Source organism: Adiantum capillus-veneris, chromosome 1, assembly GCF_014529385.1.
Source record: "Adiantum capillus-veneris isolate H3 chromosome 1, ASM1452938v2, whole genome shotgun sequence".
NCBI classification, from domain to species: Eukaryota; Viridiplantae; Streptophyta; class Polypodiopsida; order Polypodiales; family Pteridaceae; genus Adiantum; species Adiantum capillus-veneris.
Genome location: NC_140931.1, coordinates 119,519,685 through 119,539,130, shown reverse-complemented (window position 1 = coordinate 119,539,130; position 19,446 = coordinate 119,519,685). Strand labels below are relative to the sequence as shown.

The window sequence follows — 19,446 nt, the reverse complement described above, 5'->3', positions numbered from 1 at the left end:
TTGCGTGTGTGTGGTGAACGGTTTGGCACTCCGTCTCTTTGTTCATCTACATTGCATGCACAGTCTTTGAGGAAGACAATATTTTTTCCACTCACTTTACATGGAATAGGTATGTTCATGGTTTTGTGTTGGAAGTTGTTTCAAGAATTTTCAGCCATGGAGATTCTTGAAGAAGAAAGAAGCACGCCTCTCAACGAAGTTGAAGCATCGAAGGAGCCACAAAAGACTGTCGCTTTCAGCACGGCCCAAAGAAGCAAGCTTGCAGACCTTTATGAAGTTCAGGTACCGTACGACCCACACATCAGAGTGGGCCGACGAAGAGTCCCTTCCAGGATTCCGGATGCTATTGGCGATCTCCCGCGACACCATACAATTCGGTACCAGTACCTCACTTTGAAAAGGAGGGGATGTCACGTGACACATCCAACCTATGTGTCCGTAGACAAGCTACACCATGATCAAGGTTCAATTCAGTCAAGTCAATCTAGATTAGAAGTGATCTGGCACTTTTGTGAGTCTATTCGTAGACCGTGCATGCCCAGTCACTTAGTGTAGATGCATATCCTCTGGTTGCACACAGCATGATCATAAGCATTCCCATCAGAATCCTTCAGGGGAATTTTCCAATGCATTTAGCCTATTTTCCCTATTTTTGACATTTTTCACTTATTATTTTTAAGCGACTTTCCAACAAAAGTAGGTAGGGCAATTTTGCTAAGTTTGTATATAAGCAAACTAGAGCTAGCACTATTTGGCAAAAGAGGCAACAGGAGCTCCACCGCTCAACAAGCAACTTCTCAAGCAAGAACCCCTTGGGGGCGATTCCCTCAAGCAAGATCCCCCATTGTCCTAGCGTTTTTCATCAACATCAGCTTGGCGTTTTCCTCAACAATCCCATCGCCAAGAAGACCTCAGCATAAGTGTTTTGCATCAGCAACCACCGCGGCAGAAGCTTCTACAGCTAGCGTTTTTGAAGAAGTTGCACACCTAGCGTTTATGAGAATCATCAGCGTTTGCAGATCTCAACCCCTTGCAGATCCCAACCCTGGCGATTCTAAGCAAAGAAGGACCAACAAGGACCAGCCCTAAAAAGGTAGCAGATTCAGCCCCAGAAAGACCTCAGTTTTCAGCCTTGAAGATCATCGGTTTTCAGCCCTAAACCTGCAGATTTTCAGCGATAAAGAACCACAGAAACAGCCCCCAAAATCAGCGTTATTGGACTAGTCGCAGATTTCAGCCCATAGTGTTTTTGGACAGCAGTAGAAAGATTGCAGATTTGAGCCCTTAGGTCGACTACGTCATCACCGTCGTCATCGTCGACATAGCCTAAACTTGCATCAGTCTCATGCATTCCATTTGTACCAGATTATGCAATCATAAGTAGACCACTCTCGCCGACGAGAGTGGGGCCTTCGGAGGAGGGTTTTACAACGTCTCTGGTGTCGTATTCTCTTCTCCCTCTATCTCTCAGTCTCATTCACTTGCACGCACAATGTCCATTCACTTTCTTTGTGATCATAGCATTCTCTCATTAAGAACGGAAGGCTCTACCTACCATAAGAACAAAAGGAACCTTGAGCACAGATCGGAGCACTCATCTTGAGCAAAGCGCAAACATTCATTCCGCTGCACCTAACAGATAGAGGTGGAGCGCCTCCAAGCCACCTATATAATCTGCAAGATCATTGATGGTCAACCCAGCCAAGGCGAGGTACGCGATCTCCTCAAAGCCCGCTTCCTAGCAGAGATGGGAAAGATCATCGACATACAGCTTCTTGCGCGAGGATACTACCAGATCGAGTTTGAGACTCCCCAGATGGCTGCCAAAATCTCAGTGCTTCATTTGCAGACAGACATCACTTGCCGCTCACTAGGTAGTGCTTTTGCTACAAGCCGAATGGCTCGGGCGGGATAACCCTACTTGAGGACGCCACTTCTAGTACGGGTCTCTCCTTTTGCATCAGTCCCTCGTGGGCTGACCAGTTTTGACATTGGCCAACGGTGGGATTTCTTTGACTACAACTTGACCCGATTCCTCAGCAACCCATCCCTCGACCTGGAGGCAGCTTGCTTCCAAGTTCACGTCCTATTTCAAAGCAGCCAGAGACACCGAGGCTTTGGATACAGCATACGCCTTCTCCTTTCCGTTGTGTGGCAGGAATCACACAAAGTGGACCTTGCACACAATTCTTGACTAGGCTTCAAGTCCAGGCTCTAGAGTTCTAACACCACACAGGGGACCTGGGGGTGACAAATTTGATACAAACACTTTGGCCTCTAGCCAAGTTCAATATGACGCCACCGGGTGCGGCAGGATGTAGACACATTGTGGTTCGCTTATTTGCCAACACTGTGGCAGCTTGGGAGCGCTTACGTATGACCTTGAGGATTTCAGATGTTTGACAGCATTCACGTTTTCTGCGGTCCCCAGACAGCTTGTCTTTCTCTCGCTCTGACCGTAGAGTAGGAGGAGTGAATATATCTCGGATAGATAGTTTCTACGCCAATGACCGCATCTGTGAAATGAGAGGATCTTTGCCTTCTGGTAGGGGATTCTTCTAGATACAGAGCTCAAAGAGCGGGTGGTAGCACTTTGGACACAGAGTTTGAGCACTCAGGGCACCCTTGCTAGTAGAGTGGCTACTAGACTTGTTGAGCTCTGAGTCGCTTCTTCCTCCAAGAGTCTGCAGCTTGCTTTGATGTAGCCAAGGAGGAGGAGAAGTGTCTCAAACGGGGCATTGTTTCCTTACAGCAGATGCAAGAGCGCCACCCGAACAGTCCTTGGATGGAGGAGCGGATGCAACAGGCTCGACACGAGTTGACCACCATTGAGGAGTGGCGTCATGAGTTCGCTTTTCATCAGCAGGCATCTCAGTACCAGGTGGGCGACAAAGTTACTGGGACGTTCTTTGAGACTGTGGGGCCTCTCCATGCGCACACCAATGTTAGCCAAAGCATCAGGATGCATGCAGGGCGTAGATTTGGGCACAGATGCCTTGCCTAGTTACTGAGGAGATTCATCAGAGAGTAGAAAGCCTCTCCAGCTAGAGGAGCTCCATGAGGCCCTCAGGGCACTCCCCTGAGGTAGCGGCCCGAGGAGGATGGTTTGACTCTCAGCTTTTTCTTGGAACACTGGTGAGATGCCTCACAGCAAGAGTGAGAGTCTTACTTACCTTATTTCCAAGGAGGGAGGCTCCTTGGATGAGATTCGGCAGTGGCGGCCCATTACCATCCTCTACAAAATCTTAGCAAAGGCTCTGAATGTGAGAATTCAGCCACTGCTTGAGAGCATTATACATGAGACCAGACAAGATTTGTCAAGGAGCGCAGTATCCTTGACAACATCCTTACCTTTTGGGAGGCGTCTGCCCTCGCACGTCTCCGAGGCGAGGATCTTGTGATACTCTTGAGAAGGCTTAAAACAGAGTTGACGGGGATTTCCTACACAGCACTCTACGCAGGATGGGGTATTCACATGCCTTAATCAGAGGAGTGTCAGCTCTCTACAGATGTGGGCACAGTCAAGTGCTCTTAGCAGGAAGAATAGGGAAACACTTTCTGCTCACGCGTTCGGTTAGACACGGTTGCCCTCTTGCCCCCCTTCCTCTTTCTCTCCTATGTTGAGGCGATGAGCAGATTTTTGACTTCACAAGAGGCTGGTTTGCGTGGTCTAGAGCTTCCTAATAGGGAAGACGAGTTGCTTGACGTTGAGTTTTTTGACAGCTCAAGCATGTACTTGGAGGGCCATGAGGCCAATCTGCACAGGTGTGAGCAAGCTCTTGAGGTGTTTTGTTGTACATCAGGCGCACTGATCAACTGGAGGAAGATTGTGGCTTTCTGGGTTGGCAATGCGCACTCCTACACCTAATTGGTCGCTGGAAGAAGGCTTTAGGTGGATTCCTCCAAGGACTTCTGTACGTTATTTGGGTTGTCAGGCTGGCTTGGATTTGTCTCCAGAGCAACAAACTGCTCCCCTCCTCCTCTCCATTAGGAGGAAACTGTTTCATTGGAATTCGGCACGGCTCTCTCTGGCTGGCAGAGTTGTAGTGGCCAACCAGGTGCTTTTAGCTACTATGTGGTGGATCTTTTCGAGCTCCTGCATCAGCAAGCTCAAGAGACTGGTCGTGAATTTTTTGTAGTCAGGGCACGACACCCAATCAACCTGGGCCAAAGTGTCCTAGCAAGTCATCACCTTACCTTGTTCTCTAGGAGGGTTGGGGATTATCGACCCAACACGGCAGAGCAGAGCCCTCCTTGGGAAGCTAGTGGTCAGAGGACTTCTTCCAGGGGAGAAGCCCTGGAAGGAGCTGATGCTACACCAGATTCGTGCTCGAGTCCGTCATACGAGTGGCCCTTGGATCTCGTCCATCAGGTGGAGCATTATAGAGATGCGCCGAGTTGGCCTGAACAGGAGCTAAGAGGACCGCTTTGCTGCGAGTCTGCTTAGGTCTTAGGAGCAGCTGAGGAGTTGCTTGGAGCAGCACCAGCCCACTTGGATGGAGGAGCGCTTGAAGGAGCCTCTTGTTTGAAACCCCATGGTTAGCACACGGAGGGGCCACTTGGTTGGTAGCAGGCCTAACGTTTCTTGGGGTCCCATGTGGCAGAGGGTCCAACCCGCACTCTCGGTGACTGGGTACAGTTTTCAGGCCTTCCCGAGGAGATTCACAGCATCCAATTACGAGGCATGAGAGAGGTGCATAGCATGTGACAGGATATTACAGAGGCTATAGTGGCATACCCCTCTTGAGGCAGCGGCTCCCACATGGATGGGGGGCTTCATGCATCTGGAGGTCCTTATTGCAGTTAGGGCTTGCTAGGAGTCAATACCCCACATGTTTTTCAAGGGTTCGGGGAGAGGATCGTCTTCACACAGTCTTAGTAGAGGCACCACAGGTTGCAGAGTGTTGTTTTCAGAGGATTGTTGTGAGCATTTGTGGGAGGTCTTGTGTCATAGATCCTAACCCAGCAGATCTCGAGTCTGGACATTTGCACCTTTGGGCTTGGGAGAGCCGCCCTCTCGTACGAGTGCAGTGGAACCTGGGAGAGTGGTTCTAGTGGGATCCTTTCTCTTCACCCAATCACCCAGGGACTCCATTTTTCCAATGCACAGCTTGCTTGGGATGACACATACAGGCAGTTCGGAGCGAGGCCCGCCCAGCTACAGCACTTCACTGGTAGGAGGGTCTCACGACCGAGTTCTTGTCAGGCTTCTGGGAGCGGTCAAGGGACACAGGCAGCCGAGGAGAGTTACTATGTTTCAGTGACTAGTTGTGCACAAGCAGTTAGGAGTTGGTTGATACACAGCGGCTTCTCGACAGCATGTGCAGCCTGTGGCCATCCTTTGGAGAGTCAATGCCACTGTTTGTGGGACTGCCCCATGGCACAGCCGGTTTGGCTTTGGGTTCTTCAGCTCATGCCAACCCTCTCCACAACCGGATATTACACTTGGGGTGTTGCAGCCTAGTCCTCTCTCACGGGGCCCTGCGCTCCATTTTGAGTTGTCTTCCACCAGCAGGATGATAGTGATTTAGAGGGGGTCGACCTACACTTTAGCTTGCCATAGAGCTCATCCCCCAGGAGTGGTGCAGTGATAGAGAGTGGTGTCAGGAGCTCGTCTACGGCTTGACACTCTGGTTCATCTGGCAGGCCCGCGGCTTTCGCATCTTCGAGGCTCGCCCTGTCCCACCGGCGGAGACTGTTCGTGACATTTGGCTGGAGCTGATTCATATACTCAGGGGTCTGTTTGAGAGACTTCAGGGCGCTACGACCGCATGAGGGAGCGCCGAGAGGCTTTCTTACGATTTTGGCGCCCAGGGCCTTTCTTCATCATGGTTCAAGGTGTGCCTAGATGGCACTACCGGCCATCTCGGGTGGCTCTTTCCTCCCCCCATCTCGTGATCTAGCCCTCATTATTACTTTGTTTTCTCATTGGGAGAGTCTCCCCATGTTTCTGATGTAGCCCTCTTTTCCAGTGGTGGTTTTGTAGCCTTAGGGAAATTTTACTAACTAATGGAAGGATCATTTTCTTGCAAGGGGGGAAAAAAAAGTTCTCCCTTCACATGAAGATAGGCAGGAAAGCACGACAAGGAGAGAGGGGTCGCCAAGTGCAAAAAGCCTTGCAACAATAGTGATCAGTGGTCAAGTTTCACATCAGCCCCAAAAAAAAGTCCTCATGCAAGCGAATGCAGTGTAAGAACGTGAGACAAGACCAAAAAACATGCAAGACTTGCGTGATGAGCATTTAAGATACGGAACAACAGTCAGATGCCTAATGATCTAGGCAGAGAACTGAAGGTCAATGAGTCTGTGAAGAAGTATCCACAATTGGCAGTGTAATCACTGTTGCTTCTGTTATTTCATCAGTGCAGTAGTAAAACACCACATGTTACACATGATTTCTTGTCGGCTCCTTGAACTAGTCGAATTGGTCTAATGTGTACAATAAAAGCTCTTTATGAGGGGAAAATAGGCAGATTATCTTGTAAGCCCAACCCTACACCACAGCTATAAACCCCAGAGACATATAGATTTCTTTTTGTATTGCAAACAATGTACATACACCTGCTTTGAGCCATTTTGGTGTAGCAAAGCCAACAATACATTTTTATCAAAGGACATGATCAAGTTTTGAGTTAAAGTAGAGAAATTTCATGGAGGAGGATGTCGATCATGAGGAGGATGGCAAAAAGTATGAATGTAATCCCTGAAGACCTATCCTTCCTACCAAAGAGCTGTTGATAGATCTGTGATTACTCTTTAGAGAACAAATGGTCCAAAGATATGTGCAAACCTAGCATTAACCACCTCTTTTATGATCAACTACTGAGAAAAAGCTTTCGTACACAAAACCATCCATTGCAACCTCAATGGTCATGCCTATCAGCAGCTACAACAATACTCACATAGATGTTGACCACATCACAAAGCATCCCTGTCGTGTAAAAAATTGAGGAAGCATTCTATTCTTACAGAGATTGCAAATATTAAAGATGCAAGCAACATTAAATTAGCTTAGATGGTAATAGATTGATCGAAAAAGCCACCCCCAAAGCTCCTCAAAGATCATTCTATCACAGGTTACCAATTTGCCAAAATTCCAAAAAGAAAGATAATACATACTCTCTAACTTTGTAGAAGGTAGGGCTGTCGGCAAAACCAAGTTTGGTCACATGAGGCCCTATCCTTTCTGATCTTGAATCGTTCACATCCGTCCCAGATCCATAACATCCCTGGTGAAAAGCAACCAATAGTAGCTCGGTTACAAGTCCTTAATTATAAGCAGTTTCAGATGCAACGAGTGAACGCACTCAAATACTATTGCATGCAGTCCTAAACAAACAGAGATAAAGATAAACCCTACGCAAAATAAGAAGAAGAAGAACCACTAGAATATAGATGCCATACAGTTGCACACTATAGTGGTCGTCCACTTGCATCTCTAAAGCCACTTTGCAGTTTCTTCACGAGAATTCTACATTCCAGCTTAATGTCATCACCTGAAATTTTCCTATATGTGCCTCATCACCTGCTGGTTGCTAGCTTGCTGCTGTTTTTTTTTGGGTTGAGCCTTAACAGCTCTGAATATGGCTTCTCTGTTCCAGAGTCCCAAAGCCTCATCTATTTCATGCAGTTGAGCCCAATGCGAGCGTGCCTGCTGCTTTTTGGTGTACAGCAGCATTTTCCACCCAGGGCAGCCACATTCTGGTAAGGACAGCGGTAGGATCTCACTCTACTGGACACCCTATTATGTGTCCTGCCTACCTTGAGCCGCACTTCCCTTGTTGGAAGTTGGTGTGGAACCCTTAATCTGGTGGCTCCCTCTTCCCTCTTGGGAACAAGAGACAGCTAGACCCTTCATCTTTTCTGCTCCTTTGATAGAATGATGACGTGCACATTCTGGTAAGGACAGCGGTAGGATCTCACTCTACTGGACACCCTATTACGCGTCCTGCCTACCTTGAGCCGCACTTCCCTTGTTGGAAGTTGGTGTGGAACCCTATCTGGTGGCTCCCTCTTCCCTCTAGGGAACAAGAGACAGCTAGACCCTTCATCTTGGAGGGCAAAGCTGCACGTCATCATTCTATCAAAGGAGCAGAAAAGATGAATACATGTGCGCTTGAGGGCCCAGGTAAAGAAAACCAGGCCATACTACCTCCCTGATAAATACATAACCACAAATGCAAACAAAGAGATAAAAATCACATGAGGGCGAGCCTTTCACAAAGTGATCACTATTTGAGGGCAAGCCTTTCACAAAGTGATAACGATAACGTGGCATGGCCTAAACCCTAGCAAAAGAGGCAGAAGAAATTTCACCAACTTTCAGGTTCCTGGTTAGGATTAAAAAGGGTTAGGATTAAAAAGGGTTAGGATTAAAAACCTAACCCGCCCAACTTATGGAACGGGGCCCAGGAGCCTAAAACCTTTTAAAATAAAGCATGGACCCAAAATTGCTAGAAGTTGCTGACGTGGCAGCAAGAGGTAATGGAGCAGAAGGGAGAGAGCAATTGGTAACGCAGATGAGGGAGAAGAGGCAACTGACATCGTCAAGCTACTTCAAGAGGATGGCACAAGTTGGGTAACAAAGCACTGTACCAGAGCTGACAAGTAGCTTTCATCCAGAAGAGTGAGCAGTCCACTTGCTGAAGGTGGCTCCTATGGACCATAGCTGGAAAGGGAACTTCTGGGAGACAATGTAGAAGGCTTTGACACAACATCCAGGTGAAAACAGGCTGAAGAAGCTTGGTAGAGAGAGCAGACAAGAGATCAGCTAGCCAACCCCAAACAAACCAGCCGCTAACAAGCAACAACAATAACCAAAACCCCAAACAAACAACCCAAGCCAACCAAAAGAATAGGAAAGAAAAACTAAAAAAAGATGAAACAGAAACAAATAAGCAGAAAAAACAACCCTAAGGACAAGCTCTCAACTACACACGCACGCGCACACCCCCGAAAGCAAGCCTTGAGAGGGTAACAAGGAGCGCGCATGCATACACACACAAAAGTAAGCTTCCACGCACACATACCCACACAACTAGAAGCAAGCCATCAGAGGGACACACACCCACACAAACACAGAAGCAAAAACAAAACAGGAACCAAGGAAAGAGGAAGGAGCCCAAAACAGGCAAGGCATCGACGAACTAGCTGGATCAACATGGGAAGAAACGCCCGAGTTGTCAAAGGAGCAGCGAAAAAGAGTGAATCGGGTGATAATCTTGGCAATCGCGAGCAAACCTCCTCTCGGGAACGGGCAGCCAATAGATCTCCGATATATCACGACAAATCTCCTCGTAGACAAACTCCAATCGCGTACCGCCCACAGAACGGGCACAAGTAGCAATTTGCAAGTACACGTGTACACGTAGGGGCTCAGAGCGGAGGGGAAGTGGACTGCTAGAGAGGGAGAGAGAGATTGCCGGCAAAACGCAAGGGGGGGGGGGGGGGAAGAGAGAGAGAGAGAGAGAGATGGTGCCAAGCAAAAAATGCTAGAGAGAGAAAACATTAGAGAGAGGGTGTGCCCAAATGCTTGAAGCTCTCCTCACTGATACAACACGTCAAAACTATACCCGGGGGGGGGGGGGGGGGGGGGGGGGGGGGGGGCGATGCATGTTAAGGGCAATAGGCATATTGCTCTATCCATTATAAAAACCCCACGATCCTGAAAACGGCCAATAAATGCTAATAAATATGTAAACTCACTAAAAGTGACTTGGGTCACATATTTAGAAGCAAAACTGTAGAACACTGGAGATTCCGGGCGGGTAACCCTAGGAAAAGGGGTCCCGCCTCATGCCACCTACCGAGTGGGCAACACTGTGTAGTGCATCGCCGAGTAAAGGTACGTCTACCTCAAAGACGGTCAGACATAGCCACAAAACAGCCCTCACTCCCTAATCTGCTTCTGGGAGATTGTGGAGCCACCAAGCTGAACTCTAACACCCCCTCTCAGCTCTTGGATGGAAAACAAGTCAAACTGAGCGTGAGTTTTTAGAGCCAAGAATGAGCTCTTTCGGACATCTAACAAAGGAGATATTGTAGTTCCAAGTCAGGATGCTAGTGCAGTCCTGTGTTGTTTCTACTACATGTTCAAGGTTGTGAGTCCACCAAATAGGGTTTCCCCTCATCAAACAACCACTTGAGCTTCTCTAATGAAGTTCTAAAGCTTCCATAGAATGGTCATGACAAAGAATTGAAGCGTTAATTTAGGGTTTTTATCGAGGCAAAGGAACATTGCATCTGTGCGATTGGAAACAAGGCTTCACCAAATCTTCACACACACAAGAGTTTTGAGTTGATCTTGGTTCTTTTTTAAAGTGAAGCTTTCATGGCTGGAGTTTTTCACATTTTATGTGTCTTTTGCTTCAAATCTTTGCGATTTGCTTGATTTAGTTTTGAACCCTCACAGTCAGAGGCTTGGCCAACGCTTTCCTAGCCGCAATGCGTACTTCTTGACACATTTTTGGTGTACTCACCACGAAACAGGCTAGGGTGAGGGCTCAAAAGCTTGATTGAAGGTCTCAATACAAAGCTTTGAAGCTATGGAGCAACAACACCAACAGTAGATGCGGTTAGCTCCGATCAGCATGCAAATGTTTCAAGCCTTTGTTGTGTTTATGCCACAATAGCAAGCTGCTGAAAGAAGGGAGCTTTTGTCAACCAAAGCCCTTCAGTCTCAGTGGCAAAGAAAATGGATCAATTTAATGGTAAAGATGTAACTAATTATCTTTGTGCATATGTAAAGGAAATGGCACTGCATGGAGTGCCTGAAGCAAAGATCGTACGAAGTTTTGAGCTAGCTATGGTTCTTGAGATTAAAGAACATGCAAGGGGAATTCAAAATGAGTATGGGGAAACTTGGAACGCATTTAAGTTAGCTTTGAAGGAAGAGTATTTCATGGAGGACTCTGAAAGGGTGACAAAAAGGACATTTGTAGAGTGGGTAGTTCGGCCAAAAGAGGGACTTTTGCCTACCGAACTTCTAAGGGAACTTGAGGTGCGCTATTGCAACTCTCAAGGATTGAAAAAACATCCTAAATTCAAAGAAAACACAGCTCTTTTTGCAAGCTACAGGGAAAGAAATTCAATTGAAGTTGCAATTACTACTTGAGGACAAAGATGTTGAACAGGGCCTAAAGACTAATTGGAATGAGATCAAAGATATAGTATCGTTGCTAGCTAAGCAACAACAACGAAGAGACAAGATGATAGTCAACCCTACTCAAGCCCCATGGGTTCCTCAGAGTTCCACAAAGAATGTTATTGTGGTTCCAAAGAGTGAGATCCATCTCACATGATAGTGTTAAAGGAATGCAAGAGCTGAAGTTAAAGCTTGCAAGGCTAGAAGAAAAGGTGCAACCGTCAGGCCAATCTACAAGGAAAAGATCTCAAAACAGAGAAAGCTTTGTGCATAGATGCATATGGTGTGATAGTATTGACCATGCAAGGAGGAGCTGAGAAAGTTTCAAAGATACTTTGATGAAGGAGCTTATTTCCTTGAGAGATGGCAAGATTCACTTAAGTGAAACAAGTACAAAGTTTGGCAAAGGAGGGATGAGGAAGTTAGTTGAGGACATGGCTACTAGCCATGCCATCTCTGTAACAGACTTGGACACTGTCTCACAAACCGATGACGTGGCAGAACTGTACGGACTTGATGACGTGGCAAAACTATACAGAAACCCAAAAATAACGTTGACGTGCTGATGTGGCAGTAGTATGGATTTTCGCGTTCTGTGTTGTGCCACCTGGCAGGCTGTACAAATTTCCGCGATTCACGTTGGCTGCTTTTGGGCCAAGAAGCTTTTGAGTTTGGAGTTTTTCATGTACTGCTTTTGAGAGCCCAAGGGGCCTTTAAATAAGAACCCGAGGCAACTCTTTTCTTTTGGAATCATCCTCAAATCTAACTCGTTTCTTTGCCTTCTTGGCGTTATGAAAAGTAGATCTCCATCCTTTCGTACTCAGTAGGAATAGATGGCCCGTATTGCTCCAAATCTTCAGAAGATGGACGATGTCAATTGGAATCTTCGTTGTTCTTGGCTGGGCCGGAATGGTCGGGCGCCTCAGTTTCCTCCTGCTGGGATTCGTAGACTGAATCCATGTGTGTTGTGAGTGAAGAGATCAAATCCTTAGTAGAAGAAGAATCGACTGAGCTTTGATACCACTGTAACAGACTTGGACACTCCAAGTCGGGAATCTACCACACATGAGCAAACTGAAAGAACTGAACAAAACTGAGAGAGTGACGACACGGCATAGCCAAGTTCTGCGCCCATAGAGATTGGCCCCAAAGACAGGAGCCTCTTTCAGTATTTCTTTATTATTAAAGCTTCACAAAGTACAATGTCCGAGGGTCCTTATCTCAACAGTGCTCCCAAGCGTATCTGCCTGAGACCGAGGCATTTGTCACAAAGTGATGACGTGGCGGAAAGCAGAAACCCTAATTTCTGCCAAAAACCCTAAAATTCCTGCAAACCCTAATTTTTGCCAAAAAACCCTAAATTCCGGAAATCGCGGAGGCGGATTATTAAAAAAAAAAATTATTTTTTTTTTTTGGAAAATGATGAGCGACGCGAATTTTGCTTTTGCTTTTTTTTTATTAAAAAAAGAGAAAAGACTCTCTAAGAGAGAGAGAGAACTGATGCTTTTGATTTTAAAAGCTTTTGGGGCTCTGCTTTTGGGCATCCCTTGTAACCTTTAAATTAGTGGTGAGGGCCTCACTTCTTAGAACATCTGGACGCAGAGTCTGAGAGTGAAACCCTAACCGCTCTCTTGTACTTTGATGATTGATTAATACAAAAAGAAATACCGAAAGGGGCACCAGTCTTTGGGGCCAATATCTCTAGGCACGGAACTCCGCCGGGCCAGTGCAAATCTATTGTGATCTGTGAATTGTTTTGAAGTGGTTATTTGGTGCTGTCGCGGTTGATTCTTGACTTGGAGTGTCCAAGTCTGTTACAGTGGTATCAGAGCACGGCCGATTTCTCTTTTACGGGAAATCCGATCCCCGAAAAATTTTTTCCGCGGCACCTATGGCTTCAGGCAATGATCAGTCGACTCCCTCTGCATCTGGAGATGCGGGCTGGGATCACAACGAAGATTCAGACAGAGAGTATGGCCCGCCTCGGCCTACTCAGGCGGAGCAAAGAGAGATGGAGCGTCGTCAATTGATTGGTGATGCAACAAAGATTATGCTCAATTTTGCCAAGGACCCGAAGATGGCAAAATATATGAACCAAACCTCTTTGAAAGAGGTACAGATGGAGTGGCAGAGAACCACAACACCACTCCCGAAACCCGCTCTCAAGAAACCTTCTGCCTCCAAGAAATATACGGAGAAGGAACTGGAGAACGTGGTTGATGCACGGATTGCTCAGCTTTTCGACGTGCAAAAGAAAGGCAAAAAGCACGACAAAAAGCAGAACAAAGGTACTGACTTCCCGGGATATTTGGGTCGTCACTCGACATTCGACAAAGCAAAGAAACGGAAGAAGCGTGTTCGATTTGAAGGAGTACCCAGTTCTTCTTCTTCTTCTTCTGACAAGTCTTCTAGCTCCTCGGATTAAAGCGAAGAAGACAGAAAAAAGCAAAAAGCGAAGCAAGACACAAAGCTTCGGAACGGGCAAGAAAAAGGCAAAGAAGGCTACATCTCGCCCAGAGACTGACAGTTCTACTGAGGACTCGTCTACAGACAGCTCAGATTTCGATGACGGAAAGTTTTATGCGAACAAGAAGAAATTTTACAAAGCCAACCAGTATGACTTTCTCGAAGATAAAAGCAAGAAAGTCCGAGAGTTTAAGGAAGGTGGCCACTCGATCAAGTTTGATACTTTTCAGGATACTCAGATGCTTTGAAGGCTTTGTCTTTTATACAGCAATTTGACATCGCTTTCGCGGGAGGACGCTATTCAGAGCACTCCAAGATTCGGAGAGCTGCCTCTTACTTTAAGGGGAATGCTCGTACTTGGTGGTCCACGCTTCTATTAAGCAAGACTGTGCCAGTTACATGGCTGAAATTCAAGAGGCTTTTTATTTCTTCTTGGTTGACTCAAGAGTTTGAGCGAGATATACGAGCTACTTGGAACCATCTCCGGATGACCAAGAGCGATACAGTGAATTCTTATTGTGAAAGATTCTGGAGCTCTTTTCTACCCGCCTCTTCATTCAAGAAGATCTCATTCAGAGAATAGATTGAGCGGTTTACTTTGGGTCTACCTACAGAGATCCGAGATCACTGCTTGGAACAGAAGTCAGCTTCTATTCAGGAGTTGATGAGTCATGCGAAGCGGGGCTTTGCCATTCACTCTGGCAGTTTGACCTACCCCACAGACGAGGTCACGACACAACGAACCGGACAGACTTCTGGGAATGAAAGTAGAAAAAGAGAGAGCAACCCAGAGAAAAAGGATGCACGACCTAGACTTACTCCTCAGGAGCGGACTCGCTACATCAGGGAGGGGAAGTGCTTTGGATGCGGGGAAACTGGACATATCTCCGCGAAGTGCCCTAAAAAGGCACAGAAAGAACAGAATGATAAAGACGACGACAGGCCTAAGAGTTTAAGAGCAGCTGAGGAATGTGGCAGAAAAGGCAGATAGAAAAGCAGAACTGGTACCACATGGCATGGGACCTGCACCGAATCTAATGAATGAAAGTACAAACTTTGCCGCTTTCGGGGCAAAGTGAAGGATCGGGAAGCTCTTTTGAAGGAGCCAAGGCCAACTTCTTTTCACTTGGAATTGGCGGCTCGATTTGGAACTACGCCCGACAGACTGACGCCACAGGCAGAGGTAGTTCGACTGGCACCCGAATGGGATGTTGCAATTACACCGAGCATTGGCAAACTTCGTTTGCAATGACAGGGGTGTTCAGGGCACGTGAGTGACGTTCTACTCGGGATTCTTGGTACCACAAGAACTACGCAGTGGTTGACTACCGGGCCGAGAAAGCGACTTTGATAAATGAAGGGTTTAGAGATTGTACTTGATGAACTTCAGTTTTCTTACTCATTCTTTTGGAAGAACTGAAGGATGGATAAAGGTTGAATATGTTTTGACCTGAAGAAAAGAACGGCAAGATTTTTTTTTCTCCACGCTCATGCCGATTGCTTTTGAGAGGGCCTGAAGATCATACCATTGATCTGATATCTGGAAGCACGCCACCGAATCGGCCACCTTATCGTGTGAGCCGAGTACAGAATGAAAAGATTATGAACTCAGTGAAAGACCTCTTGGAAAAGGGTCTTGTCCAGACTAGTACTTCACCGTATTGCTCTCCAATGTTGTTGGTTTTGAAGAAAGACGGATCTTGGAGAATGTGCATCGATTATAGCACTCTCAACGAAATCACCATCAAGAACAGATTTCCGATTCCTAGGATCGATGATATACTTGACAGGTTACAGGGATCCTCGTGCTTTAGCAAGATTGACTTGAAGAGTGGATATCATCAGATCAGGATAGCACCAGGAGATGTCTACAAGACAACTTTTCGGACGACTTTTGGGTTATTTGAGTTTTTGGTGATGCCTTTTGGCTTAACCAATGCTCCTGCGACATTTAACCGGATGATGGACAGGATTTTTCGAGAGTACAGACTATTTGTTGGCACTTTCTTTGACGACATCATTGTTTTCTCCAAGAATGAGGCAGAACACAGAGATCATCTGCTTCAAGTCTTTCAGGCATTACGAGATCACACATTAGTGATTAATGCTAAGAAAAGTGAATTTTTCCTACCAGAGATACACTTTTTGGGACACATTGTGTCAGCCGCAGGAGTGCAAATGGATCCGGCCAAGATAGAGACTATCCGTGATTGGCCCGATTTGAGGAATGTCCATGAAGCTAGAAGCTTCTTGGGACTGTGTTCGTACTACAGGCGGTTCATACGAAAGTTTGCAGAGGTTGCTTCCCCTTTGCATACCTTGACACAGAAAGGAGTACCTTTTTCGTGGGGACCCACAGAGGTGACTGCCTTTCAGACATTGAAAGAGAAATTGACTACAGGATCATATTTTGACTTTGCCGGACTTGCAGAAGTCATTTGAAGTATATTGTGAAGCTTGTGGTCGTAGTCTGGGTACGGTCTTGATGCAAGAAGGCCATGTCATAGCTTACGAGAGCCGTTTGTTCTCTAGGCCGGAGATGACAGCACAGATCTATGGGAAAGAGCTTTTGGTGGTTATCCACGCTCTTACTCAGTGGCGGCATTACCTACTCGGAGCGGATTTTACTGTCTTTACAGCCCATCAGAGTTTGCGCTACTTCTTGTCACAGAAGCAGCTTTCGGAAAAGCAGATGCGGTGGGTGAACATCTTGTCACAGTTCCACTTCCAGATTGTCCATGTGCAGGGACAGAAGAATGTGGTGGCAGATGCTTTGTCTCGGAAACCGTTGGTTCTGGCTATTTCCGCGATACATCATAGGAGCTTCGAGGATATGGTCGATCAGTATGCCACAGATACAGGTTTTGCAGATATTTTCACACGGATACGGGATGGGGAGACAGTAGCTAGATACACCCTTCGGGAAGGCTACTTGATGAAAAAGAGACAGTAGCTGGATACACCCTTCGGGAAGGCTACTTGATGAAAAAGACTATGTTGTGAGTTACACAGCCGTTGAGGGAAAAGGTTATGACTGATTGCCACTGTCCACCTTTTACGGGTCACCGCGGCATTGCTACCACCATGAAAAGGGTAGAGAGAGATTTCTTTTGGCGGAGACTGAAGAAGGATGTAGAGGAGTTTGTGCGCAGTTGCTTGGTATGCCAGAAGGTCAAGTTTGACAGGCATAAGGCACAGGGATTGTTACAACCTTTACCCATACCCACCCGCCCCTGGGAAAATATTGAAATGGATTTCATTTTTTTTTATCTCCCGAGAATACAGAATGATCACGATGATTTTCCGATTACATGGCACGCCTGAGACGATTGTCTCCGACAGAGACCCCAGATTTATGAGTTGGTTTTGGAAGGCAATTTGGGAGAACATTGGCACATAGTTGCAGTTCTCGTCATCGTTCCACTTGCAGACTGACGGGCAATTTGAGATTGCCAATTCAGTGATTTTAGATTTATTGAAGTCTTGTATCTCGGATCAGAAGACTCAATGGGAAAAGAACCTATCTTTGGTGGAATTTGCCTACAATAGCACGATACACTCTTCGACGGGGAAGACGCCATGTGAGATTGTTGAAACTGCTGCGAAGGTTCCATCCTTCCTGAGCACGAAAGATTAGAAATTTGAAGCGGATGAATATTCGCGAGATTTGGATACGGCTTTTGCCAAGGTTCGCGAGACTTTAAGGAAGTCTCAAGAACGACAGAAAAAGGCAGCGGATCGCCATCGTCGCGACTTGAAACTGATGAAGGATGATTGGGTGCTCTTACTTTTGAGAAGGCACGTCTAAGAAAGAAAAAGGGAAAGGAGAAGCTTTTTCCAAAGCTTAGTATGTGATACTACGGACCTTTCCAGATTACTGACAAGATAAATGATGTCTCCTTCCGATTGAAACTGCCAGATACTTGGAGGATTCACAATGCATTGCATGTGAGTCTCTTGAAACCTGTTAAGGGTGATGTGCCTGATGATGGGGAGCCTGATGAGCAACCCGAAGTGGAAGAAAACGAGGAGATCCTTGTTCCTGAACAGATTTTGGCACATAATGATACGAAGAAGGGTAAAGTCCGAAGGCGGGTTCTTGGTTAAGTTCAAGAACTTTCCTGCATTTGATGCGAAGTGGATGGAGGAGGAGGACCTAGCAGATACTCCTCGGATTGTGAAACTTTACCTCGATGTTAGCATAGTCTACTCCAAACGGAACCCAGAAACTCAGCTTGGCCGAAGATCTGGTGCAGTGGGATGCACAAGAGGGGAGTTACTCCGCTCCTTTGTCAACAGATGCCTCGATTTTGATACTAAAGTCACTGATGTCTCTATGAGCTTCAGGGATACTGAGAGCTGACAGTATTCTGCTGGATGACTTTATGAAATGGAATTCTTGATAATGATACTGATTTGTTCTTGACTTCTTGTGAGTGCAGGAACTGATGCCGAAATGACTGCAGCATTTTGGTCTGATTGATCTCGAATAGACATGGTTGCAATAGGGGTTAGTCAATCGGACATCGATGAAGTCCCGATTGGACCTAGATGTGATTGCTAGCTACATTGCCAATAAATCATGGTCTAAGATCCGAATGAATGTTGAATGTCATGTGATGTCCTGTGATGTCTGGTGATGTCCTGTGATGTCGTGTGATGTGACTGTCGATTTTGTACATGTGCTAGATGTGCGTTCCTAGTACGTAGGTACTAACAGTCAGTGTCTGCTAAGACGGTTTATGGCTTTTGTCGGTTTTGCAGGCGTAATCGCGATCGATTACAATGCTTTCAAGAGGGGGGTATGTCACAAAGTGATGACGTGGCGGAAAGCAGAAACCCTAATTTCTGCCAGAAACCCTAAAATTCCTGCAAACCCTAATTTTTGCCAAAAAACCCTAAATTCCGGAAATCGCGGAGGCGGATTATTAAATTTTTTTTAAAAAAAATTTTGGAAAATGATGAGCGACGCGAATTTTGCTTTTGCTTTTTTTTATTAAAAAAAGAGAAAAGACTCTCTAAGAGAGAGAGAGAACTGATGCTTTTGATTTTAAAAGCTTTTGGGGCTCTGCTTTTGGGCATCCCTTGTAACCTTTAAATTAGTGGTGAGGGCCTCACTTCTCAGAACATCTGGACGCAGAGTCTGAGAGTGAAACCCTAACCGCTCTCTTGTACTTTGATGATTGATTAATACAAAAAGAAATACCGAAAGGGGCGCCAGTCTTTGGGGCCAATATCTCTAGGCACGGAACTCCGCCGGGCCAGTGCAAACCTATTGTGATCTGTGAATTGTTTTGAAGTGGTTATTTGGTGCTGTCGCGGTTGATTCTTGACTTGGAGTGTCCAAGTTTTTTACAGCATTGGCACTTTATTTATAGGCCATGGGCCTTTCAAAAGCAGTGTACATGAAAAGCTTCAAGTCTAAAAGCATCTGGGTCCCAAAAGCTAGCACTCCAACAGCCAACGCAAATCGCGGGAAACCGTACAAATGCCACGCCCACAGCCAACACAATTTGATGAGCATCCGCACAGCATCTCCACGCAATTTGGGAGTCCCGCTTTATTTTAATCCTCTAGTCTCTCTGGGCCCTGTCGACGAAAAGGACCTATAAGTTGGTACAACTTACAAAAGTGAAAGTCCTTTTATTTTTGGCCTCTCAGCTTGGTTCGCAAGTAGGTCCCACTTCTTCTGTATCTTTCAATGCGCTTTAATCGCTTTCTGTCCGCACTCTATCCGCTAGGTCATGCCACGTCATTACTCTCAATGGTTGATGCAGCTGCCTATGGATTGAAGGCGAAGCCTATTAAGCAGAAAGGAGTCAAGGTTGGAGAAGAAG

General features: G+C 46.3%; 1 protein-coding gene and 1 long non-coding RNA gene across 2 annotated transcripts in view; one reads left to right on the top strand and one right to left on the bottom strand.

The window, feature by feature from the left end:
• The window catches only part of LOC147465436 (uncharacterized), a 98,305-nt gene that overhangs the window by 64,125 nt on the left and 14,734 nt on the right, over positions 1-19,446 (bottom strand). Inside the window, exon 2 of the mRNA XM_086520126.1 lies at positions 7,120-7,229. Within this exon, the coding sequence (XP_086376252.1) occupies positions 7,120-7,229 (110 nt within the window). The remainder of the gene's footprint in view (positions 1-7,119; positions 7,230-19,446) is intronic.
• Positions 1-19,446, top strand: part of LOC147465437 (uncharacterized) — a 98,803-nt gene that overhangs the window by 65,165 nt on the left and 14,192 nt on the right. The gene's annotated exons all lie outside the window — the stretch shown is intronic.